Source organism: Gallinula chloropus, assembly GCF_964237585.1.
Source record: "Gallinula chloropus genome assembly, chromosome: 31".
In the NCBI taxonomy this organism is placed as follows: domain Eukaryota; kingdom Metazoa; phylum Chordata; class Aves; order Gruiformes; family Rallidae; genus Gallinula; species Gallinula chloropus.
The window spans coordinates 2,686,788-2,711,883 of NC_140116.1; the positions used below are offsets into that span (position 1 = coordinate 2,686,788).

Below are 25,096 nucleotides of genomic sequence, written 5' to 3' on the forward strand. Positions count from 1 at the left end.
GGAGATGGAGATGGAGGTGGGATGGAGATGGAGATGGGATGGGGATGGGAGTGGGATGGAGATGGTGTGGAGATGGAGATGGTATGGAGATGGAGGTGGGATGGAGATGGAGATGGAATGGAGATGGAGATGGAGGTGAGATGGAGATGGAGATGGAGATGGAGATGGAGATGGGGATGGAGATGGAGATGGAGATGGAGGTGGGATGGAGATGGAGATGGGATGGGGATGGGAGTGGGATGAAGGTGGTGTGGAGATGGAGATGATGTGGAGCTGGAGATGGTGTGGAGCTGGAGATGGTGTGGAGATGGGACTGGGATGGAGATGGGATGGAGATGGGGATGGTGTGGAGATGGGAGTGGGATGGAGATGGAGGTGGGATGGAGATGGAGATGGCATGGAGATGGGAGTGGGATGGGGATGGAGATGGTGTGGAGATGGGATTGGGATGGAGATGGAGATGGTATGGAGATGGTATGGAGATGGAGGCAGCATGGAGATGGAAGTAGCATGGAGATGGAGGTGGCACAGAGATGGAGGTGGCACAGAGACAGTATGGAGATGGAGGTGGCACAGAGATGGAGATGGTATGGAGATGGAAGTGGTATGGAGATGGAGACAGTATGGAGATGGAGATGGCATGGTGATGGACGTGGCACAGCAATGGAGATGGTGTGGAGATGGAAACAGTATGGAGATGGGAGTGGGATGGAGATGGAGGTGGGGTGGAGATGGAGGTGGGATGGAGATGGAGATGGGATGGAGATGGAGATGGGATCAAGATGGAGATGGAGATGGAGATGGAGATGGAGATGGAGATGGAGATGGAGATGGAGATGGAGATGGAGATGGAGATGGGATGGAGATGGAGATGGGATGGAGATGGAGATGGAGATGGAGGTGGCACACAGATGGAGGTGGCACAGAGTTGGAGGTGGTAGGGAGGTGGTACAGAGATGCCTTCAAGCTCCATCTCTCCATCCCTCTACCACCCACATGGATGTGCATCCCCACAGCCAGACTCTCCGTGGGTCGCTCTGCACGACGTGTTCCTCACGTGGCCACGTGTGTGCCAAGCCCCAGGAGCAGCCTCTGAGGAGCCACATCCCAGCTGTGTCCTGCAGACCAGGGGGGCAGAAGGTCTGGGAGGGTCCCAGTGGGCTCACCACCCACCCAGGGCTCACCACCCACCCAGCCCTGGCTGGCCTCACGCTGATCACGTGCAAATCAGACCCCTTTGGCCTCTCCAAGCTCTTCACGGCGCCGGGTCTGCTGGGGGAGATGGTCCCACTGGTGAGAAATGGAGTTTCCTCTCTCCTGGAATCCTCCCAGGAGGGTCCAACGCCAGCCCCTTGTCTGGTCTCAAGGAGTGAGGTTTTGGTGAAGGGCTGGAGTCCTGGCAGGGATTTGGGCAGCACCCTGGGGCTGGGGTGCCCTTCTCCAGGGTACCTCCTGCACCTCCAACACCCACCCTGAGCTGACCTGGAGGGGTGATGGACTTCAGCAACCTGAACCTTTGTCTAAAACCCCTCCCTGCTGCTGGAGAACCGTCCTTCAGGCTGGAGATCCCAGTGGGAACATCTCCCTGGGGAACATCCCACCACAGATGAGGTGGGTCCAGCCAGGAGAAGCTGGAGGAGAAGCGACGGTGCAGCCGGTGCTCTTGGAGGGAGCAGGAGGTGGGCAACACCTGGATGGATTAATGGGATAATTAATCTCATGGAATTAACGTTGATCACCCAGGGGGGAGTGAGCTGGTGGTGTGGCAGGGGGGTTACAGACCCCCTTCAGATCCACCCATGTCCCTGGGGGTGTGAGGCTGAACCCCAAACCTGGACACAACCCACGTCAAGAGCATAAACAGCAGGAAGGAAGCCACCTCCTCCTCCTTCATGGCTCCTTTCCCAACCCTTTCCCTGCCCCATATGGAAAAGGGAAGCAGAATTCCCTAAATCCCCTTGTTGTATCATCTCAATCTCCACGGTATCCAATGGGGGGATCCCTGGCTCCAGCTCCTTCCTGGTGCCACGGTGCTGAGCTGTCCCCCTGTCAGCGTGACAGATGGGTGATGCTCAGCTGCTGCCAGCCTGAGTGGAGCCCAATTAATCTTTCATTTCCCTGGAGCAGCACAGATGGGTGACGGCCCATTGGGTGCTCCCGCTCTGTGCTGGTGTTCCAGCTGCTCCACGCTTGATATATGAGGTGGGCAGAGTGGGTGGGAGCCTTTGGGTGGGCTCTGGATGGGGTTGTTCCTCCTGGGTGCTGGGGTTGTTCCTCCTGGGTGCTGGGGAGGCAGCCTGAATCCTTTTAACATATGGATATTAATTGCCATCCTGGATAGGAAAAGCTTTGGTGGAGGCTGGGATGGGACATGGGGGCTCCCAGCATCCCAGTTTGGTCCTTCTGGGAGGGAAGTTTGCAGGTGAGATTCCCAAACTTGGGAATCCAGCCAGCTTTGGGCACTGGGATAAGCCCTCCCTGCCTGGGATAGGCTCTCCCTACCCAGGATGGGCTCATCCAGAGCTGGAGGGCAGCAGCATCTGCTCCTTCCCAAGGGTCCACAGAGCAGTGTAGCCATCTGAGGGCTTGGGGGGACACCTGTGGGGCTCTGGGGTGCCCCACATGGCTGGTCCCCCCTTTCCCAGGATGTGGATGCTCAGGGTGTTGGGCTGGGATTAAACCCAGTTTAGCGCATCCTTGGCTCAACCGCGGTCCCCCTCTCCCTCTTCCCCCCCTCCAAATCTATCTGAACCCCCTCCAGATGTTCCTCAGGATGCCCATGGGTCACCTCAGCAGGGCTTACCCTGGGTTTTCCATGGGGGAGGTCTGCACATGGGGGGCTTGGGGTGGGGGACAAGCACCCAACATGGGTGCAGGTGCCCGGTGCGCTGTGCCCTACGGCGTTCGCCGCGCTCCCACACCAACAGCCCACACTGGGATGCTACTGGGGCAGCCCCCCCATCCCCACAGCCTGGTGACATCCCCCCCCTCTCCAGAGAGAGCTTTTTAGGGGGGAGGAGGAGGAGGAGAAGGAGGAGGAGGAGGAGGAGGGAGCGCACCCCATCCCCAACGCCGGAGCCGTTGGACACCCTCGGCGGGCGCTCCCCGAACAAAAGGCCGGTTCAGAGCCGCTGCTGAATAGATTAACAAGATTTCCATAATTAGGGCAGGAGGGAACAATAGGATTCTCCCCAGCCCAGCCCCCCCCTGCCTGCCTTTGTCTTGCACTGGGGGATAATGGGCAGCAGCGAGGGTGGGAACCAGCCCGGCCATTTGGTCACTGGACAGTAATTTTCTCACACTGCCAAGGGGACCATTGAAACATCTGTCCCGCTCCACCGCCCCATTCAGGTCCCATCTCAAATTCCCCCACCCCTCCCCTACCCCCCAACCCTGACAACTTCTGCCTGCCCAGCCCTCCCCCTCCCCTTGGTTTGCCAGGCGACTGAGTTTTCTTGGGTTTTGGGGGGGGGGGGGTTTGGGGAGTGGGGTTTTTTTGGCTTTTCTTCTCCCAAAAGGGGGTGGGATGGAGGGGGGGTCACTGCCCCTTCCTTTGGGTTTGCTTTGGTGGCAGGGGTGATGAGCAAACCCCTTCCCTGAGCATCCCCCAACCCCTCTCCATCCCAGCAAACCCCTTCCCCAAACATCCCAGCAAACCCCTTCCCCAAGCATCCCCCAGCCCCTCTCCATCCCAGCAAACCCCTTCCCCAAACATCCCCTGGCCCCTCTTCTCTCCATCCCAGCAACCCCCTTCCCCAAGCATCCCCCAGCCCCTCTCCATCCCAGAAAACCACTTCCCCAAACATCCCCTGGCCCCTCTTCTCTCCATCCCAGCAAACCCCTTCCCCAAGCATCCCAGCAAACCCCTTCCCCAAACATCCCCTGGCCCCTCTTCTCTCTATCCCAGCAAACCCCTTCCCCAAGCATCCCCCAGCCCCTCTCCATCCCATCAAACCCCTTCCCCAGGCACCCCCCCAAGCTGTGGGGTGATGGGGATGTGACATAGGGCTGTGGGGTGATGGGGACGTGACATGGAGCCGTGGGGTGATGGGGACATGATGTAGGGCTGTGGGGTGATGGGGATGTGTCATGGAGCCATGGGGTGATGGGGATGTGACACGGAGCTGTAGGGTGATGGGGATGTGATGCAGGGATGGGGATGTGACATGGAGCTGTGGGGTGATGGGGATTTGACATGGGGATGGGGATGTGACGTGGAGCCGTGGGGTGATGGGGATGTGACAGAGCTGTGGGGTGATGGGGATGTGACATGGAGCTGTGGGGTGATGGGGATGTGACGTGGGGTTGGGGATGTGATGTGGAGCCGTGGGGTGATGGGGATGTGACATGGAGCTGTGGGGTGATGGGGATGTGACACAGAGCCATGGGGTGATGCGGATGTGACATGGGGTTGGGGATGTGATGTGGAGCTGTGGGGTGATGGGGATGTGACATGGGGATGGGGATGTGACATGGAGCTGTGGGGTGATGGGGATGTGACGCAGGGATGAGGTTGTGATGTGGAGCCGTGGGGTGATGGGGATGCTGGAGGGATGCTGATGGTGAACGACAGTGGAGTTCTCCTTGGGCTGCACAGCTGATGCCCGGTGCCGGTTGCATCCCCCAGCTCGCGGTGGCTTGGTCCCTGCTGGGTGACACGCTGGTGGCAGTTGGGCTGGCCGGGCTCTCTGCAGCACTCCAGGCTCCTCTGGGGCTGGCAAAGGGGAAAGTGGGTCGCTGAGACCCGCGGCGCTGTCGTGGCCAGCGAGGACCCTTGGGGATGCTGAGTGAGGAGAAGCAGCACCCATCCCTCCTTCCCCGCTCTCACCCCACTTTGCCCTGCGTGTCCCCTCCCCCCAGGTCTGTCGAAGATGCACTGGTCACCAGAGCATGCCCAGTCCCTGAACCAGTGGCCGGAGCAGCACCTCGACGTCTCCTCCACCACCTCCTCACCAGCCCACAAGTCCGACCTCTACCCCAGCGCCCGCCAGCGCTTCAACTACGCCTGGGCCAACGACGACATCTCGGCCCTCACCGCCTCCAACCTCCTCAAGAGGTACGCCGAGAAGTACTCGGGGGTGCTGGATGCGCCCTACGAGCGCCCGGCGCTGGGGGGTTATGGGGACGGAGCCTTCGGGCCGGTTAACGGGCAGAAAGGGGACGGGGAGCCCTGGCCCGTGGCCCACGGCTCCGAGGGCGCCTACCCCCTGACCCCCATCCACGATGGCCTCCCCGGCGCCAAGGCGGTGGTGCCGCCCGCCGTCCCTGCCAGCGGTGGGGCCATCGGCTTGGGGGGCTCACCCGTGGTGGGCGCCAACCTCGCTGACCCCATGTACCCCGGGAACTCCTGCGGAGGGGCTGCCGCCGGCGCCGGTGGGCTGGGGTCGTCTCAGGAGTATCCCTCAGGCTACGGTGGCACCTACTTACCCTCCGGTTACTGCACCCAGCCGGCGGCAGCGCTGCCCCCTCCACACCCCCCAGCCCTCCATGGCTCAGGGTTGCTGCAGCCCCCACACCCAGCACCCACCCTGGTGCCGGGCTACGGCTCCTCCGGCCCCATGTACAACTACGCCGCCGGCAGCTACCCGCCACAGCCGGGCTACGGCACCATCCACCCCCCTCATCCCTCAGCCTCCTACCTGCCCTCCGGCATCGCGGCGCCCACCCCCATCCCAGCCCCACCACCCACCACCCGCCCACCCGGTTACGGATACCAGGGTGCTGGTTTAGCCCCCTTGGCCGTGCCGCCCCTCGGCACCGAGGCGGTGGGCAGCCTGAAGAGGAAGGCTTTCGACATCTCCGGTGGGGAGGATGAGGAGGAGGGAGGAAGGTACAGGAAATACAGCTACGAGCAGCCAAAGTCCCCCTACCCCATGTCGGACAACGGCGAGTGCCGGGGCAACGGGTTCGGTGGCAGCGCCGAGTCCCCTCAGGTGGCCTTCAAGCCCGGGAAGCGGCCGGCGGGTGCCGGCACCGCCGAGGAGCACGCCGGCAAGTACGGCGGGCAGCCGATGAAGAGTATGGTCTCCCCACCCTACGGCACTGGAGATGCTCCTCTCCGGCCCCCGGAACCCTTTGAGAAGTTCAGCCCCCCACTCGCCAACGGGGAGCGGGCGGCCGAGCCGGGACCCCCTTTCCCTCTCCGCCTGCCCCCCAACAAAGCAGCGGTGTTTGGCAGCCCGACGGTGGAGGAACAACCCAAGAACGTTGACCCTTTGGTGTTGGAGCTGGTGAACACCAAGATTGTGGAGCGGGGGCCGCCGGTGCAGTGGACAGACATCGCTGGGCAGGTCTCTGTGAAGGCCGCCATCGAGGAGGAGCTGGTGTGGCCCATCCTCCGTCCCGGCGCTTACACGGGGGCGAGTCGACCCCCTCGAACCATCCTGCTGTTCGGACCCCGCGGGACGGGCAAGACCTTGCTGAGCCGCTGCATCTCCACCCAGCTGGGCTCCACTTTGCTGAAGCTCAGCGGGACCACCCTGCTCTCCACCTGGAAAGCTGAAGCTGAGAAGATCCTCCAGACCGTCTTCTTCGTCGCCCGCTGCCGCCAGCCCGCCGTGGTGCTCATCACCGAAGCCGAGTCCTTGTTGCTTGCCCGGGCTGGTGAGGATGGTAGCCAAGTGAGCAACCTGAAATCTCAGCTCCTCTCTTACCTGGACAACGTGGCTACCTCCTCAGAGCAGAACGTGGTGGTGATTGGTACCACCTCCCGGCCGGGCAGTATGGATGAAGCTTCTCACCGGCGCTTCGCCAAGCGCTTCTACATCTCCCCGCCCGACGGCATCGCCCGGCGCCAGATCCTCCACCACGCCCTGGCTCAGCAGAGCTCCTGCCTCAGTGAAAGGGAGATGGCTTCCTTGGTGCAACACACCGAGAGCTTCTCTGGTAGTGAGCTGGTCCAGCTCTGCCAGCACGCCGGGACCGCCGCCGCCGCCACCACCACCACCACCACCCCTCTCCATGGATTACCAGCTCAGATCCAACCTACCTCCTACCAGGACTTGGAGAAGGCCTTCTGCAAGGTCCGCCCTGCTGCCTCCCAGAAGGAGCTGGACTTGTTCCTGGAGTGGGATAAGATGTACGGCACCAGGCACTGACGGCGCCGGGGATGGGACCCTTCACCCCCACCCCCACCCCCCTCCCAGGGTTTGGTGGAGCCACCTCGGGGTCTGGCTCTCCCCAAAAAGCCACTCCTGGGGCATCATCACTCCCAAGGAGCAGGAAGCCATCACCCCCTGAACTCAGGATCACCTATTTATTATTCACCTGTCCATCTGTCCCCCAGGACCGGCGATGTTGGGGGGGGCTGGAGGCACCTGGAGCTGGATTTTTGGGGGGTGGGTGGGGTGTCCAGCGTTCCAGCATCAGATACTCAACCTTCCCCCTCATCTACCTCTCCAATTAATGATCACTTCCTAATTACCTCAGGCATCTCCAGAGCTGGAAGCATCCCTGTGACATCCCTCAGCAGGGATGGGGATGAGGGGAGAGGAGAATAGAGGGGGGAGGGACACACACACACAACACCCCCAAAACCAGGGAGGAGGGGGGGGTTTGGTGTTAAATGCTGTAGATTCTTGAATATTTTAGACTTTGGGGAGGGTTTTATGTAGGATTTTTGGGTTGGTTTGGTTGGTTTTTGGTTGTTTTGTGGGGTTTTTCCCCCCCTTTTAACTACTCAGGAAAAGAATTTACCTCAGAAACGAAGGAAAAAAACCCCAAAAAAGAAGAAAAACACCAAAAAAAAAAAAAAAGGAGACAGAATGTGCTGTTAAAAACTCTTTTCACCTCAGAAAAGGCAAAAAAAATAGGGATTTTTGGGATGTTTTTGTTATTTTGGGGAAGTTTTCAGAGCCAGGATGAAGCTGCCTCACGTGGTTCCTTCTGGAAGGAGTGGAAGAAGAAAGGAAAACTCTTGAAAAAGCCCCAAAACCCCCTAAAACTTGAAGCTGTTTGGTACAAAGCTGGAAGTTGAATGTATTTTGGGGGCTGGGCTGGGATTGTAGCTTTAATTAGCTGGTTTTACCCCAATTGCTGCCCTTGGGGTGGGGGTATGGGGGGTAATGAACCCATCATCAACCCCCCCCACCCTGCCCCAGCATCCACATGGGTTCTGGGATTGGGATGGTTCTGGAAGCTTCCAGACCATCTCCTGATGCATCCTGGGGTGCAGGGGTGTGGGAAGGGGAGGGGGGGGGGGTTGGACGTGCGTCCCTGGGGAAGGTTTTGGGGGTGGGGGGTGGTTACCCCACCTCCTGGGGGTGTTTCTTGCACCGGGGTGGCGGCTGCTGGGGTGATGCTGGTGATGATGTTGGTGATGCCACCGGTGACGCCGCTGGGGAGGATGTGGGTGAAGATGCCAGTGATGCCACCAGTGATGCCACCAGTGATGCCACTGGTGACACCACCGGTGACATGGCTGGTGATGGTGCCAATGATCATGCTGGTGACGCCACTTGTGATGCCACCGGTGATGCTGCTGGTGATGCCACCAGTGGTGATGCCCGTGATGGCACTGATGACACTGCCGGTGACACCACCAGTGATGCTGCTGGTGACGCCACCGGTGATGGCACCAGTGATGACACCAGTGACAATACTGGTGATGACTCTGGTGATGCTGCTGGTGATGCCACCAGTGGTGATGCCAGTGACACCACAGTGATGCCACCAGTGATGATGCCAGTGATGGCACTGATGACACTGCTGGTGACGCTGCTGGTGACGCCACCAGTGATGACACCGGTGACAATACTGGTGATGACTCTGGTGATGATGCTGGTGATGGCACCAGTGATGCCACCAGTGACACCACCAGTGATGCCACTGGTGATGATGCCAGTGATGATGCCGGTGACAATGCCAATGATGACCCGAGTGATGCCACCAGTGATGACACTGGTGATGATGCCGGTGACATTGCTGGTGACACCGTCGGTGACGCTGTCGGTGACGCTGCCGGTGATGCCGCTGGTGACACCGTCAGTGACACTGCCGGTGACGCCACTGGTGACGCCACCAGTGATGCCACCAGTGACGCTGCCAGTGATGATGTTGGTGACAATGCCAATGATGACACCAGTGAGGACGCTGGTGGTGGCACTGGTGACACACCGGTGACACCGTCAGTGATGATACCAGTGACAATGCCAGTGATGGCACCAGTGATGGCACCAGTGATGACACTGGTGATGCTGTCGGTGACAACGCTGGTGATGCCACCAGTGATGCCAGTGGTGCCGCTGCCAGTGATGCCACCAGTGATGATGTCAGTGATGCCACCAGTGGTGCCACCAGTGGTGCCACCAGTGATGATGTCAGTGATGCCACCAGTGATGCCACCAGTGGTGCCAGTGATGCCACCAGTGATGCCACCTGTGGTGCCACCAGTGGTGCCACCAGTGATGATGTCAGTGGTGCCACCAGTGATGCCACCAGTGGTGCCAGTGATGCCACCAGTGATGCCACCTGTGGTGCCACCACTGATGCCACCAGTGATGATGCCAGTGGTGCCACCAGTGGTGCCACCAGTGATGATGTCAGTGGTGCCACCAGTGATGCCACCAATGGTGCCAGTGATGCCACCAGTGATGATGTCAGTGATGCCACCAGTGGTGCCACCAGTGGTGCCACCAGTGATGCCACCAGTGATGATGTCAGTGGTGCCACCAGTGATGCCACCAGTGGTGCCAGTGATGCCACCAGTGATGCCACCAGTGGTGCCACCAGTGATGATGTCAGTGATGCCACCAGTGGTGCCACCAGTGGTGCCACCAGTGGTGCCACCAGCAATCCCTCCCCTTGCCACCCACACTCAGGGGGGTGGTTCTGCCTTCCTGCCCCCATCACCACTTCTCAGCACCACGAAGCCCCAGCAGAGGCTGCACAACTGGGGGGGGAAACCACATTCCCCCCCCCCCCCCCCCAAATTAAAACCCTGGCAGGGCTGAGCATTGGGACCCCCTGTGTGCCCCCCTCTTCCCCATCATGATCCCACCACACATCCCCCTGACACCCCCCCACACCCCCCAATTTCTCATCCCTGGGAGGGTTGGGTTGGGTTTTTTTTTAATTTCCCTAATTAACCCCCTCCCCAACCACTAATTAGGGTGGGGGGGGCTTATTTTTAATTAATATTATTATTATTTGAATGGCTTTTGTTCGAATTGTAGCTGGGGGAGGCAGCTGCTCCAGCCACAGAGCAGCCCCCCCTCCCCATCACCTCAGGGTCTGCGCACGCAGAGAGAGGGGGACCCACCTCTCCTTAGGGATGGATAGATGGATGATGAGGGGGTGGATGGGTGGGGGGGGGTCTCCCCACTTTTTCCCCACCCCCCTCCTCTCCCCACAGGTCTCCAACAGCTCCAGGATGTTTCCCCAAGGCTGGGGGAGGGGGTGGGGTGGAGATTGGGGGGTTCATTTGGGCATTTCCAACTGCAAAGGGCATTATCCCCCCCCCCTCTCTTCTAACACCCCCCCTTAAACTGGATCCTGGGCTCCAGAAGACCTTTAATTCTAATTCTAATTAACAGTTCAGGCTTGGGCCGTGCTCTGTAACCGTTTCTACCTCATTGTTTGCAACTTGTTGTACACGGGGAGTATTTAATTCATGTCTTAGGGATGCCCAGAAAGGGGCTCCGGAGCTGGGATGTTCTACCTCAAGTAAATGCTGTATTTTAAGAAGAAAACTATTAACACAGTATTAAAGAGATTACATGAACCCCCCCCTTGCTGTCTTCTCACCCCACACACCCCCCCCCCTGCACCCTTCAGTTTGGGGTTTTGGCTCCTAAGGGGATGGGGGGTGGTTGGAGGGGGTGGGTGTGGGTGGGGGATTGGGGATTGAAGGGGTTGGGGTGGTGAAGTCAAGGGGAAGGGGGGGGAATGGGGTGGGGGGTGAGGTTATTCCTTCTTTAGGGGTGATGGGTAGGGGGGTGGGTGAAGCCCTCCCCTCTTTTGGGGTGATGGGTGGGGGTCTGGGTGAGCCCCTCCCCTGGTGATGGGTGATGAGTAGGGGTCTGGGTGTGCTCCTCCCCTCTTTTGGGGTGATGGGTGGGGGTCCTGGTCCATCTTTCCCCTCTTTGGGGGTGATGGGTGGGGGGCTGGGTGAGCCCTTCCCCTCTTTAGGGGTGATGGGTGGGGGGGTGGGCGTGCTCCTCCCCTCTTTTGGGGTGATGGGTGGGGGTCTGGGTGAGCCCTCTTTAGGGGTGATGGGTGGGGGTCCTGGTGCACCTCTCCCCTCTTTAGGGACAATGGGTGGGGGTCCTGGTGCACCTTTCTCCTCTTTTGGGGTGATGCGTGGGGGTCCTGGTGCACCTCTCCCCTCTTCAGGGGTGATGGATGGGGGGCTGGGTGAGCCCCTCCCTTCTTTTGGGGTGATGGGTGAGGGTGCTGGTGAACCCCTGCCCTTGTGATGGGTGATGGGTGGGGGGGTGGGCGTGCTTCTCCCCTCTTCAGGGGTGATGGGTGGGGGTCTGAGTGAGCCCTTCCCCTCTTTAGGGGTGATGGATGGGGGTCCTGGTGCACCTTTCTCCTCTTTTGGGGTGATGGGTGGGGGTCCTGGTGCACCTCTCCCCTCTTCAGGGGTGATGGGTGGGGGACTGGGTGAGCCCTTCCCCTCTTTAGGGGTGATGGGTGGGGGTCTGGGCGTGCTTCTCCCCTCTTCAGGGGTGATGGGTGGGGGTCCTGGTGCACCTCTCCCCTCTTTGGGGGTGATGGGTGGAGGTCCTGGTCCATCTCTCCCCTCTTTGGGGGTGATGGGTGGGGGTCTGGGTGAGCCCTTCCCCTCTTCAGGGGTGATGGGTGGGGGTCTGGGTGAGCCCTTCCCCTCCTTAGGGGTGATGGGTGGGGGTCCTGGTGCACCTCTCTCCTCTTTGGGGATGATGGATGGGGGTCCTGGTGCACCTCTCCCCTCTTTGGGGGTGATGGGTGGGGGGCTGGGTGAGCCCCTCTATTCTTTAGGGGTGATGGGTGAGGGTGCTGGTGGACCCCTCCCCTTGTGATGGGTGATGGGTGGGGGGGTGGGCGTGCTTCTCCCCTCTTCAGGGGCGATGGGTGAGGGTCCTGGTGCACCTTTTCCCTCTTTGGGGGTGATGGGTGGGGGTCTGGGTGAGCCCTTCCCCTCTTCAGGGGCGATGGGTGGGGGTCTGGGTGAGCCCTTCCCCTCTTTAGGGGTGATGGGTGGGGGGGTGGGCGTGCTCCTCCCCTCTTTAGGGGTGATGGGTGGGGGTCTGGGTGAGCCCTCTTTAGGGGTGATGGGTGGGGGTCCTGGTGCACCTCTCCCCTCTTTAGGGACAATGGGTGGGGGTCCTGGTGCACCTTTCTCCTCTTTTGGGGTGATGCGTGGGGGTCCTGGTGCACCTCTCCCCTCTTCAGGGGTGATGGATGGGGGGCTGGGTGAGCCCCTCCCTTCTTTTGGGGTGATGGGTGAGGGTGCTGGTGAACCCCTGCCCTTGTGATGGGTGATGGGTGGGGGGGTGGGCGTGCTTCTCCCCTCTTCAGGGGTGATGGGTGGGGGTCTGAGTGAGCCCTTCCCCTCTTTAGGGGTGATGGATGGGGGTCCTGGTGCACCTTTCTCCTCTTTTGGGGTGATGGGTGGGGGTCCTGGTGCACCTCTCCCCTCTTCAGGGGTGATGGGTGGGGGACTGGGTGAGCCCTTCCCCTCTTTAGGGGTGATGGGTGGGGGTCTGGGCGTGCTTCTCCCCTCTTCAGGGGTGATGGGTGGGGGTCCTGGTGCACCTCTCCCCTCTTTGGGGGTGATGGGTGGAGGTCCTGGTCCATCTCTCCCCTCTTTGGGGGTGATGGGTGGGGGTCTGGGTGAGCCCTTCCCCTCTTCAGGGGTGATGGGTGGGGGTCTGGGTGAGCCCTTCCCCTCCTTAGGGGTGATGGGTGGGGGTCCTGGTGCACCTCTCTCCTCTTTGGGGATGATGGATGGGGGTCCTGGTGCACCTCTCCCCTCTTTGGGGGTGATGGGTGGGGGGCTGGGTGAGCCCCTCTATTCTTTAGGGGTGATGGGTGAGGGTGCTGGTGGACCCCTCCCCTTGTGATGGGTGATGGGTGGGGGGGTGGGCGTGCTTCTCCCCTCTTCAGGGGCGATGGGTGAGGGTCCTGGTGCACCTTTTCCCTCTTTGGGGGTGATGGGTGGGGGTCTGGGTGAGCCCTTCCCCTCTTCAGGGGCGATGGGTGGGGGTCTGGGTGAGCCCTTCCCCTCTTTAGGGGTGATGGGTGGGGGGGTGGGTGTGCTTTTCCCCTCTTCAGGGGTGATGGGTGGGGGGGTGGATGTGCTTTTCCCCCCTTCAGGGGTGATGGGTGGGGGGTCTGGGTGAGCCCTTCCCCTCTTTAGGGGTGATGGGTGGGGGGGTGGGCGTGCTTCTCCCCTCTTCAGGGGTGATGGGTGGGGGTCTGGGTGAGCCCTTCCCCTCTTTAGGGATCATGGGTGGGGGCCAGGGTGAGCCCCTTCCCTCTTTAGGGTCGATGGGTGGGTGTCCTGGTGGACCCCTCCCCTCCTTGGACCAAAGGCACCTGGTGGGGGGGCTCCTGGGGAGCAGCAGGTGCTGAGGTCCCATGAGGAGGGGGCACTGCTGGAGAGGCTCATGGGGGGCATGGGGGACCCCTCCCCAAATGGAAAGGGACACAGTGACCCTGGGGAAGGGTCCCAGCTCCTTTGCAGACCCTCCTGGTGCAGGGGAGTGGTGCCATCCCAGCTCATCCCAGTGATACTCCCAGATCTTCTGGTGAGGATGAGGAGGAGCCTTCCAGGAGCAACAGCAACAAGAGGGGGGTGGGATTTAGGAGTCAAACTGGGCAGCTCTGAGCCTGTCTGATGCCAGTTTAATGCTCATCAAGGTAGAAACACCCAGAAAAACCACGTGGAATGGGGACAGGGGGCTGAGGGAAGGCCCCACCCTCACCCCAAACCCCCTCAGCATGACGAGGGGGTCATAGAATCCCAGCCTGGTCTGGGTTGGATCCCCAAGGGTCACAGAGCTCCAACCCCCCTGCCACAGGCAGGGCCACCAACCTCCAGGCCTGGAGCTACACAAGGTTGCCCAGGGCCCCAGCCAACCTGGCCTTGGACACCCCCAGGGATGGATGGGGCACCCACCCCCTCTCTGGGCAGCTACCCCCATCTCCATCCCCATCTCCAACTCCATCCCCATCTCCATCCCCATCCCCATCCCCATCTCCATCTCCATCCCCATCTCCATCCCCATCCCCATCCCCATCCCCATCCCCATCCCCATCCCCATCTCCATCCCCATCCCCATCCCAGTCCCATCCCCATCCCAATCACAGAATCCCAGCCCGGTCTGGGTTGGATCCCCAAGGGTCCCAGAGCTCCAACCCCCCTGCCACAGGCAGGGACACCAACCTCCAGGCCTGGAGCTACACAAGGTTGCCCAGGGCCCCAGCCAACCTGCCCTTGGTCACAGCAGGAGGTTCCTCAGCAGCTTTGGGGTTTCTCAGTTCCCCTCTTTGCCTCGTTGCCCTTCCCAAAGGAGCCACCCCAGGCCCCTTCCCTCCCTCCCAGGGACACGGGGCTGGGCGGTGGCACCACAGCATCCCACCCCCAAAAAAGGGGCTGCCCTAAAACATCCTCAGGGCAGGATGAGGCTGTTGGGTACTGGCACCTCCAGCAGCTGCTGGGGTTGGGAGATGCTCAGTGGGCTGGGGTGGAGGTGGGGGGGAGATGCTGCCAATCAGGGACCCAGCCCTGGGACACGCTGCCTTGTGAGGTCAGAGAGGCAGCCAGCGTTCCTAGGCCACCCAGAGAGCTGTAGAGAGGGGTGCTGAGCGGTCCTGAGAGCCATGATGGTACCACTGGGACTCATCCTGCTCTTACTGGTGATGGGTGCCCGGTGCAACGACTCAGTGGCGGACAACGTGGGCCCTCACACCATGAGCCGCATCGCCGAGCTGCTGTCCCCATCCGAGTGCCGCCAGCTCCGGCGCCAGCTCACGGGGCGACCCGGAGACCTGGAAGAGTGGGAACTGGAGCTCCAACAGCTCTCAGAGCACAACAACCCCATCCGCCACCGCCGCAGCCCCGCGGGATGCTCAGCGGCCTTACGCCATTGGCTGGCGACGGCGGGGAAGGTGACGACGTGGGACCGGTTAGTGAGGGGCCTCCGGAAGATAGGCCGGCCCGATATCGCCCGGGAGCTGGGGAAGAACCTCAACCAGGACAGGAGCCTGGAGCTACGTAGGAACGTGGAGGAGTACGGCCGCACCGTGCAGCACCTCACCTCCTCCCTGCTGCTGGAGGGCGGGCAGCATGGCGGCGCGCGAGCCAAGAGGGCCCTAGGCCTCAGGGAGCTGGAGGACTTGGGGGAGCTGCGCTTTGTGAGGCGGCCACCCCCTCCTTACACCCGTAGCCTCCTGGGCTGGGTTGGTCCTGTGGTTTTGGGTATCCTGGGTGGTTTCTTCGCCTCCATCGTCGTCACCGTGGCCACGGTCTACTCCTACAAGTGGATGCTTGGCCTGGATGCTGCCTGAAATTGGGGTGTCACCCGATTGGAATGTCTGGCTGGAGCTGCTGGAGGACAACCCAGGCCCAATAAAGCCCATTTGTTTTGCCAGTCATAGAATCAGAGAACTGTAGGGGTTGGAAGGGACCTCCAGAGATCATGGGGTCCAACCCCCCTGCCAAAGCAGCTCCCCAGGACAGGTTGGTGTCCAGATGGGGCTGGAATATCCCCAGAGATGGAGACTCCACATCCCCTGGGCAGCCTGTCCCAGGGCTCCCTCACCCTCACTGGGGAAAAGTTCTTCCCCATGTTGGTGGGGAACTCCCTGTGCTCCAGCTTGAGCCCATCACCCCTTGTCCTGTCCCCACAGACACTGCAAAGGGGCTGGCTGAGTCTCCCTGCATCCCATCCTTCAGATTAATAAGGTCCCCCCTGAAGTCTTCTCCTCCCCAGGCTGAACAGCCCCAGCTCCCTCAGCCTTTCCTCCCAGGGGAGATGCTCCAGCCCCTTCAGCATCTCCCTGTCCCTCCTCTGGCCTCTCTCCAGGAGATCCCTGTCCCTTTGATCCCAGGGAGCCCAGACCTGGACACAACACTCCAGTGGGGCCTGAGTAGGGCAGAGCAGAGGGGGAGGATCCCCTCCTGTCACCTGCTGCCCACACTCCTCCTGATGCCCCCAGGATCCCCTTGTCTCTCTCAGCCCCAGGGCACACTGCTGGCTCGTGGCCACCCTGTCACCCACCAGCACCCCCAGGTCCTTCTCCTCAGAGCTCCTCCCCAGCAGCTCCCCCCAGCCTGTCCTGATTCCAGCAGTTCTTCCTTCCCAGGGGCCAGACTCTCCACTTGCTGTTGTTGAACCTCAGCTGGTGTCTCCCTGCCCAGCTCTCCAGCCTGGCCAGGTCTCTCTGAGTGGCAGAGGAGTGTCCTGTGTGTCACCCACTCCTCCCAGCTCTCAGGACCCAACACCCAGCCCTGGGGAACACCATTGAGTGGTTGACACCCAGAGCCCAACCCCGTCTGTCCTCCTGGGTGGGGAGGGTCCCATCCCTGGCTTGCTGCCTACTGGGGGTGTCCCCCAGCCATCCCCATCATCCCCAGCTGCTGGGGATGGCCCTGGTTGTTACTGGGTGCTGGAGGGCCTAAAGGTGGGGACAGAGACCCCCTTGGCCTCCTGTACCCCAGTTTGGGGTCTTCCCCATGCCCTGGGGGGTCCCCCCACAGCAGGGAGGGGACAAACTCTGCTGTGTTATGGCCCTAAGGCAGCACCTGGGGTTCATTAGTGCTGGGAGGTTAATTACTGCTGGGAGGGAGGTTAATGATTAGGCTGCTGAGTGGAGCTGGTGGGTTTGGGGGGGTTGGTTGGTGGGTGGGGGGGTAGGTGAGTTGGGGTGGGGTGGCCCCATCACCCCTCACCCCATCACTCCATCCCCTCAGGAACAGCTCTTCCCAGCACCTCTCAGGGACTGGAAGGTCCCATATGGTCCCTCTGGAACTTTCTCTTCTCCAGGTGGAACCAACCCCCCCCCTTTGGCACAGGGGTCCCACCCCACCCCACGCCTGTTACAGGGGAGCCCTACCACCCCCACCCCAGGGGCAGGTCCCTGCACCCTGGAAACCTTCCAGCTCAGGCTTGACGGGGGTGTGAGGGGCTGTGAGGACATCCCTTGCCTGCAGCTGGTGACTTTTTGGCTTCCTTGTGAGGGTGTCACCCCCATTCCTGTCCCCCTTCTGCTCCCCATTCCGCTGAATTTGGGGAATTTCAGTGCTCCTGGTGGTGGTTTTATCACCTCTGGGCTCAAGTGGGGGCCTCAGGATGCTGCTGGAGGAGGAGCTGCTGGACCAGGCTTTGAAGACACCACAAATTCCACAACACCACAAGGCTCCGGAGCACCGGGCACCCCCCCCCACCTGCACCCATTGCACGAGGGGAGGGTGGGGGTGGGTGTAGGGGGGGATGGGTGTAGGAGGGGGGGGGTTTCTCCACACACCGTGGGACCCAGGGAGTGACCTTGGGGCTGCTTGGGAGCAACCAAAACACCCTGGTGCTATCAGCCGGTGGCTGTTTGGCTCCCAAGGCCAAGGGAAATAACTCGTTGCTGGGTGGGGGGTGCGGGGTGGGGGGGATGCGGGGGGGGGGGGGGGGGTGGGGAGGGTGCACACCCATCCCCATCGCATTAGGGGTCTCATACAACCACCCCCCGCCTCTCCCCAGCCCTGCCAGTCCCAGAGCACCCACCCCTCCACCCCACGGGGGTCCTTGTGCACTAGATCCCCCCCCCCATCCCCCCGCAGCTGCCCCCCCCCCCAACCCCAGGGGCTCCCCGCACCGCTGCAGCCAACGCGCATGCGCGCAGCGGGCCGGTGGATGTCCCAGGGACTACAACTCCCAGCCTGCCCCGCGCGGGATTCCCCGGCGGAGCTGAGCGCTGATTGGCTGCGGAGGGGATTTGAACCGGGCGCGCGGCGGGGCCGGTAGTGAGGCGGCGGTGAGGCGGCGGGAGCGGGACGGGGGAACCGGGGGGGATATAGGGGCCCTGTGGGGGGATATAGGGCGCTCTGGGGGGATAAAGGGGCTTTATGGGGGCTGGGAGTGGGGCTGGGGGGGGATATAGGGGCCCTATGGGGCTGGGAGGGGGCGTATAGGGGCCTTGTGAGGCCATATAAGGGCGCTGGGGGGGATAAAGGGGCCTTATGGGGGCTGGGGGGGGACATAGAGGCCTTATAGGGGCGGGAAGTGGGAATATAGGGGCTGTGAGTGTGTCTGGGGGGGATATAGGGGCCCTGTGGGGCTGGGAGGGGGCATATAGGGGCCTTGTGAGGCCATATAGGGGTGCTGAGGGGAGATAAAGGGGCCTTATGGGGGCTGGGGGGGGACATAGAGGCCTTCTGGGGCGGGGAGTGGGAATATAGGGGCCTTATAGGGGAAGAGAGTGTGTCTGGGGGGGATATAGGGGCCCTGTGGGGCTGGGAGGGGGCATATAGGGGTCTTGTGAGGCCATACAGGGGCACTGGGGGGGATCAAGGGGCCTTATGGGGGCTGGAGGGGGACATAGAGGCCTAATAGGGCTGGGGAGTGTGGCTGCGGGGGATATAGGGGCCCTGTGGGGCTGGAGGGGGCATATAGGGGCCTTGTGAGGCCATATAGGGGCGCTGGGGGGGGATAAAGGGGCCTTATGGGGGCTGGGGGGGGATATAGAGGCCTTTTAGGGCTGGGGAGTGGGGCTGGGAGTGGGGCAGATTGGGGGCTGGAAGTGGGGCTGGGGAGGGGATATGGGGGCCTTCTAGGGGCAGGGAGTGGGACTGGGGGATATAGGGCCTCTGTGGGGGCTGGGAGTGGGGCTGGGTTAGATATGGGAGCCCTGTGAGGTTTGGGAGCAGGGTTGGGGGGGCTATAGGGGCCCTGTGGAGGCGGGGAGTGGGACTGGGGGATATAGGGGCCCTGTGGGGGCGGGGAGTGGGACTGGGGGATATAGGGGCCCTGTGGGGGCTGGGAGTGCAGCTGGGGTGGGATATGGGGGCCCTGTGGGTTGGGGAGTGGGACTGGGGAGGGGATATGGGGGCCTTATAGGGGCAGGGAGTGGGACTTGGGGATATAGGGGCCCTGTGGGGGCTGGGAGTGACACTTGGGGGTATATGGGGGCCCTATGAGGTTTGGGAGTGGGGTTGGGGGGGATATAGGGGCCTTATAGGGGCGGGGAGTGGGGTTGGGGGAATATAGGGGCCCTATGGGGGTGATGAGTGGGTGTGGGGGAGATTGGGGGCTGGAAGTGGGGCTGGGGAGGGGATATGGGGGCCTTATAGGGGCAGGGAGTGGGACTGGGGGATATAGGGCCTCTGTGGGGGCTGGGAGTGGGGCTGGGTCAGATATGGGAGCCCTATGAGGTTTGGGAGCAGGGTTGGGGGGGGATATAGGGGCCCTGTGGGGGCTGGGAGTGCGGCTGGGGTGGGATATGGGGGCCCTATGAAGTTTGGGAGCAGGGTTGGGGGGGATATAGGGGCCTTATGGGGCTGGGAGTGCGGCTGGGGGAATATAGGGGCCCTGTGGGGGCTGGGAGTGAGACTTGGGGGTATATGGGGGCCCTATGAGGTTTGGGAGCAGGGTTGGGGGGCATATAGGGGCCTTATGGGGGCAGAGAGTGGGGTTGGGGGGGGGATATGGGTGTCTGTGGGGGTGGGGGCAATATAGGAGCCCAGTGGGGAGTGGGGCAGAGGGTGCTGGGAGGACTGGGCAGTGGGGCTGTGGGCTCCCAGGGAGCTGGAGAATGATGGGGGGGAGGGGGGGGTCTGGGTGTCTGGGGAGTGGATCTGGGAACCTGTCAGCATTTGGGGAGGGGGGAAAGGGGGGGCTGGTCCTCTGAGTGTCCCCCCCTTTCCCTCCCCTCCCCAGCCCCACGTGACGTATGAAGCACCAGAAAGGAGCTGATCCGAGCGCGGGGCCGGCGGGCGCAGACGGGCGGCTGGCTGAGCTCTGGGTGAGCTGGGGGATTGGGGAAGGGGCTCTCCTGGTGCCACCCTGACTTGATGGGGTGGAGAAAACCCCTCAGCTGGGTGCTTAGTTCTGTCTCCCTCCTTTCCCTCCCTCAGGAATGTCTCTCCCATGGGCTGGGCGATGCCTCTGCCACCACCCAACCCTCCCGGCTGCGCAAGGGCCAAGCTTGTGACCGGGTCCTTCGGCTCTGCGTGGAGCAGATGGCAGAGCCAGGCTGCTCTGCCACACACGCTGCAGGCCTGGCAGCTGTGGCAGAGGCAGCTTGCCAGGGTTACCTCAGTGCTGTGCCACAACCCCTTCCTTTCTACCTGGAGAAGATCCTCTACCACCTGCTGAGGAACGCGGCGCGCCGGGGGAGCGGCTCTGCCTGCTGGAAGGTGGCTGATCTCCTCCGTGCCAGGCTCCTGGCCTACCACCCTGGCCAGGCTCCCTGGAAGGACTTCACAGCCATCTCCTACAGCAGCTTTGGTGTGCTCTGGAAGGTGGCAGATGCTTTGGCTGAGCCTGACCGGCCTCAGGAGGAGGGTAGAGCCGTTCTCTCTGTCCGCCTACGAGCCCTTCGCTTCCTCCTGCTGCTGGAGGAGGATGGAGCCACCTTGGGGCCTCTGCAGCCCCCCTTCTTCACCTCCCAAACAGCTCAGCAAGCTGCTGCTGCTGCTGCTTTGTATGAAGCCCAGCAGACCCAACCCTCTGCTTTCCTCAGCCAGCAGATCAAGGACTGTTTGCTCACCCCTCTGAGAGAGGAGAAGGCAGATCCCCCTTCCTTCCAGCGATCCCTTTGCTTCTTCGAGCTCACCTTGGAGCAGTGCCGGCACCTCTGCAAGGCTGGCCTCCACAGGAAGGCTGAGGAGGCCATAAAGGATGCAAAGAGCTTCTTAGGGGCTACCAGCACCTCTGCAAAATCTTTTGGTGACCCCCTGTCCCTCCTGGAATCTGGGGTTCAGCTGAGCCGGGCGCTGGCCAAGAGCTCTGGCAAAGGGGGGCCGCCCTTAGCCCAGGCTGCGGCGGCTCTCGGAGGGGTGGAGGGTGAAGTGTTGGAGCCCTTGCTCAGGGTGCTGGCTGAGACCTGTCAGTTTGTCCTCTTCTCCCTTGGGGAGTGTGTGAAGAGGAGCGAGCAGCAGCATTTTGGGAGGGATGACACCCTCAGCCTCTGCGCCTTCACCCAGGGGCACTGCCGCCTCCTCCGACGGCTGCTGGACAGGGTGAGGCTGGGGCTGTCGAGCCTTCTGGAGGGTTCAGAACCCCACTTCAGGGGTCAACACTCTCTCTCCTTGCTCTCCCCAACCCCCCCTAAAAACCCTACTCTTCTCCTTCCCTCCCCAGGTTCCTCCTGAGGGGGTCAAGCAGCAGCTCATGGTGAAGCATCTGCTCTACCGCAACCTCCAGCTCTTCACCAGCGTCACCTACGACGCCTTCCAGTGCTCCCAGATCCCAGCAGAAGGCTGGCCAGGCCTGGAGCAGCTGGCAGCTGCCTGCAGGAGGAGTGTGGAGTGGATGCTGGAGGCCTTGGAAGGGCTTCCAGAAAGCGAGCGAGCCAAGTACCTCGACATCACCGGTCAGTCCCACAGAGGGTGGGACCAAACCCAGCTCCTTGTCCCTGGGGCTGAGAGGTGACAGTCCCTGGCTGGCTGAGGGACAAGAGGTGGTTCAGAAGGGGTTTATTCTCTGTCACACCCTTAATTTTTGGGGTTTTGCTTGCTGCAGTGTCGTGCACTTTCAAGCTGGCTTACATCTTCTACAACCAGAACCTTCACCAGCAGGCCAGCTCTGTCTGTGAGTCCCTCTGCCAGAGGCTGCAGGCCACAGGAGCCTACATGTGTCCAGAGATACCCCCAGAGAGGGTAAGTGCCTCCCTGGCCAAAACAGGGGTGAACCTGACCATCCTCATGCCTGGAGAGGAGAGGATGGGACTGGTTTTTCCTCCTAATTCCCTGCTTGGGGAATCGTAGAATCCCAGCCTGGTCTGGGTTGAATCCCCAAGGATCCCAGAGCTCCAACCCCCCTGCCACAGGCAGGGCCACCAACCTCCAGGCCTGGAGCTACACAAGGTTGCCCAGGGCCCTATCCAACCTGGCCTTGGACACCCCCAGGGATGGATGGGGCACCCACACCCTCTCTGGGCAGCCCCTTCCAGCCCCTCTCTGCAAAGAACTTCCCCCCAATCTCTCCTCTCCCCCTTCCCTCCTCCAGCTTCACCCCAGCCCCTTGTCCTGCCAGTCTCTGCCCTTTAACAAGCCCATTCCCCTCCTGTTCCTGGGGTCCCTTCAGGGACTGGGGGGCTGCAGTGAGGTCCCCCCACAGCCTTCTCTTCTCCAGCCTGACCCAGCCCAGCTCCCTCAGCCTCTCTCCGTAGGGGAGCTGCTCCAGCCCCTCTAATCACCCCCATGTCCCTCCTCTGACCCCTCTCCACCAGCCCCACATGGTATTGGGGTCTCAGCTCTGGACACAGATGAGGACAGAGCAGAGAGGGGACAATCCCCTCCCTGTCCCTGCTGCCACCCCTCTGCTGTGGGCCAGGCCGCTGAGGCCGGTTCTCTCCCCTCTCCCCACAGCTACACAAGTGCTTCAGGCTACAGGTAGAAACCTCCCGCAAACTGGGGCAACTGGACAGAGCCCTGGGGGTGGTGGTGCAGTGGTTGGGGGCACTGGGGAGCCGAATTGGGGAGCTGCTGGTGGAACCCATCTCCCTCTGGGTCCGAGTCAAAACAGACGCCGCCAAACAAGGAGCTGAGGACTTACGCTTACGGTGAGACCCAAAGGGCTGCCTGGCCCCCAGCATGGGGGGAACAATGAGGGTTCTCCTTGCATGATCAACCCACCTCCTTTATTTTCCCCCCTCTCAGAACCCTAAAGGATGGTTTGGAGGGGCACAACCTGGACACAGACACCTTGGTGACCGTTCTCTTTGCGGAGCTGAAGGCTTATAAGTCTGTCCGAGCCGACACGGGGCAGGAACGTTACAATGTCCTCTGTGACCTGCTGGACATCTGCTCTGAGGCCAGTGGGCGCTTGCAGGAACGAGCCAGCTGCTTGATTGAGCTGGCCCAGGTCTTGTGCTACCACAGCTACACCCAGGAGACAGACTGGTGGGTGGTCTCCAGCGTTTTGAGGGTCCTCAAGGGGAGTTTGCTGGAGCTGGAGGGTTCTTGCTCTGGCAGTTTGCTCTGTTTGAAGTCCTGGGGGTGTATCCATGCTCTGGGTGGGTTTAGAGGGGCAGAAGGTTGTTCCTAACCCCTGTTCTCCTGCAGCTCCTCCCTGGATGCAGTCCATGGAGCCTTGCAGCTGCTGGAGCTGATACCCAGGAGCACCCAGAACCAGGACCAGCTCCTTGACATCCGGGCGCAGGCGCTGCTCTGGCTCTACATCTGCACCCTGGAGTCCAAGCTGGAGAAGGTGGGTGGGGAGTGACAGAGGAGGAGGGGTGGAAGCTGTGGGATACCAAAACTCCCAATCTAGAAACACCCTGAGCCCTCCTCAGCCTTGCTGGAAGCACTCAGCTCCACACCCAGGCCACCAAAACCCACCTGGACCCCACTGGGGAGCCCCGTGGTGTCTCTTAACGTGCATCACTGGTGCCTTTGCCCCCTCCTCCCCCTGCTGCAGAGCATAGAGAGGGACCAGAGAGCCAGAGCTCAGGGAGTGAAGAACCTGGATGACTTTGAGCCCAACGACCTGAATTATGAAGGCCGGATGCTGGAGGACAGGTTCCTGTACGATGGCATCTCCTTCAACCTGGTGACAGACACTGGTGAGGACACTGGCAGGGCTCTGCCTCTTGGTGAAGCCACCTGGGAAGCCTCTGTGTTTGGGATCTGGGTGTTTCATCCCAGTGCTGTGCCCTCAGCTCTGTCCAAACACCTGGATGATGCCTTTGCCCTGTGGAAGCAGCTCCTGGTGAGGCCAAGGGTCCCGGCCGTGCGCAGCCCTGAGCAGACTGTAGCTTCTCTTCACCTCCTGGCAGTTCTCTACAAGCTGATGGCCAAGGTACCATAGCTGATGGGACAACAGTGTCCCTTGGCATGTGAAATCCCTCCAAGGTGGCTTTGGAATGTAACTAAGGTGGGGATTTTCCTGCTCCCAGCCCCTTCAAGCCCTGGAGAGCTACCTCCTGGTGAGAGCCCTGTGTGACGCCCTCGGGGACAACCTGGGGACAGCCAACGCCTTGTGCCACCTCACCAAGCTCCTCTTGCAGTTGGAGTGTCCCAGCTACGCCCAGGTGAGTGTGGTGGGGATGGAAAGGGGCTGTGGGCTGAGCTCCTGTGATCCCTGAGCCTGAAACTGGGTCTGTTCCCAGCTTTTCCTGGAGGAGACAGAATCCTGCCTGCAGAAAGCCGACAGCACCGGGGATTCCCACCTCCTGCTGCAGCAGACCTGCCTCCTGCTCCGCAGCCACCTCTGCTGTGCCAACCACCAGGTGAGGCTCCTAAAAACACCCTTTTCTACCTCAAAAATGGAAGCAGAGAGCAAGAGGAGCCCACACTGGGCTATCTTAGTGGACAAGGCTGTGGATGTGTCTTCCTGGACTTCAGGAAAGGCTTTGCTATGGTTTCTCCCAGTATTCTGACTGAGAAACTGGCTGACACTGGGCTGGACAGGGGGACCCTCAGCTGGGTTAAAAACTGGCTGGATGGGCCCAAAGGGTGGATGGAGCCAAATCCAGCTGGAGGCTGGTCATGAGTGGCACCCCCAGGGCTCAGTCCTGGCTCCAGTTCTGTTCAACATCTTTATCCATGACCTGGATGAAGGGATTGGATGCTCCCTCAGTGAGATTGCAGATGACACTGAGCTGGGGGGAAGTGTTGATCTGCCTGAGGGTGGGGAGGCTCTTCAGAGGGGTCTGGACAGGCTGGATCCATGGGATGAGCCCAGTGGGATGAGGTTTAACAAGGCCAAGGGCAGAGTGCTGCCCATGGGACACAACAACCCCCAGCAGCTACAGGCTGGGGGAGACTGGCTGGAGAAGGACCTGGGGGTGTTGGGTGACTGACCACGAGCCAGCAGTGAGCCCAGAAAGGCCAAGGGCATCTTGGCTTGTGACAGACACAGTGTGGCCAGTAGGTGTGGGGAGGGGATTGTGCCCCTGGACTGGGCACTGGGGAGGCTGCAGCTCGAGTGCTGGGTCCAGTTCTGGGCTCCTCAGC

At 61.4% G+C, this 25,096-nt stretch overlaps 3 protein-coding genes across 3 annotated transcripts in view; all 3 read left to right on the forward strand.

Annotated features, from left to right (window-relative positions):
* Positions 1 to 4,871: 4,871 nt before the first annotated feature.
* Positions 4,872 to 7,097, forward strand: FIGNL2 (fidgetin like 2; the record flags this gene model as incomplete). The annotated part of the gene is made up of 1 exon (XM_084277287.1): positions 4,872 to 7,097. The coding sequence occupies one exon, from the start codon at positions 4,872 to 4,874 to the stop codon at positions 7,095 to 7,097; it is 2,226 nt and encodes a 741-aa protein (XP_084133413.1).
* Positions 7,098 to 14,811: 7,714 nt separating this feature from the next.
* Positions 14,812 to 15,495, forward strand: TMDD1 (transmembrane and death domain 1; the record flags this gene model as incomplete). The annotated part of the gene is made up of 1 exon (XM_084277210.1): positions 14,812 to 15,495. One exon carries the CDS (start codon positions 14,812 to 14,814, stop codon positions 15,493 to 15,495), a length of 684 nt encoding a protein of 227 aa, XP_084133336.1.
* A 4,371-nt stretch (positions 15,496 to 19,866) lies between these two features.
* The window catches only part of ESPL1 (extra spindle pole bodies like 1, separase), a gene marked incomplete at both ends in the record, with an annotated part of 32,227 nt that continues 26,997 nt past the window's right edge, over positions 19,867 to 25,096 (forward strand). Inside the window, 11 exon segments of the mRNA XM_084277211.1 lie at positions 19,867 to 19,938; positions 20,051 to 21,157; positions 21,279 to 21,510; positions 21,660 to 21,796; positions 22,508 to 22,701; positions 22,799 to 23,041; positions 23,204 to 23,348; positions 23,559 to 23,703; positions 23,800 to 23,939; positions 24,037 to 24,171; positions 24,250 to 24,369. Of these exon segments, the coding sequence (XP_084133337.1) occupies positions 19,867 to 19,938; positions 20,051 to 21,157; positions 21,279 to 21,510; positions 21,660 to 21,796; positions 22,508 to 22,701; positions 22,799 to 23,041; positions 23,204 to 23,348; positions 23,559 to 23,703; positions 23,800 to 23,939; positions 24,037 to 24,171; positions 24,250 to 24,369 (2,670 nt within the window).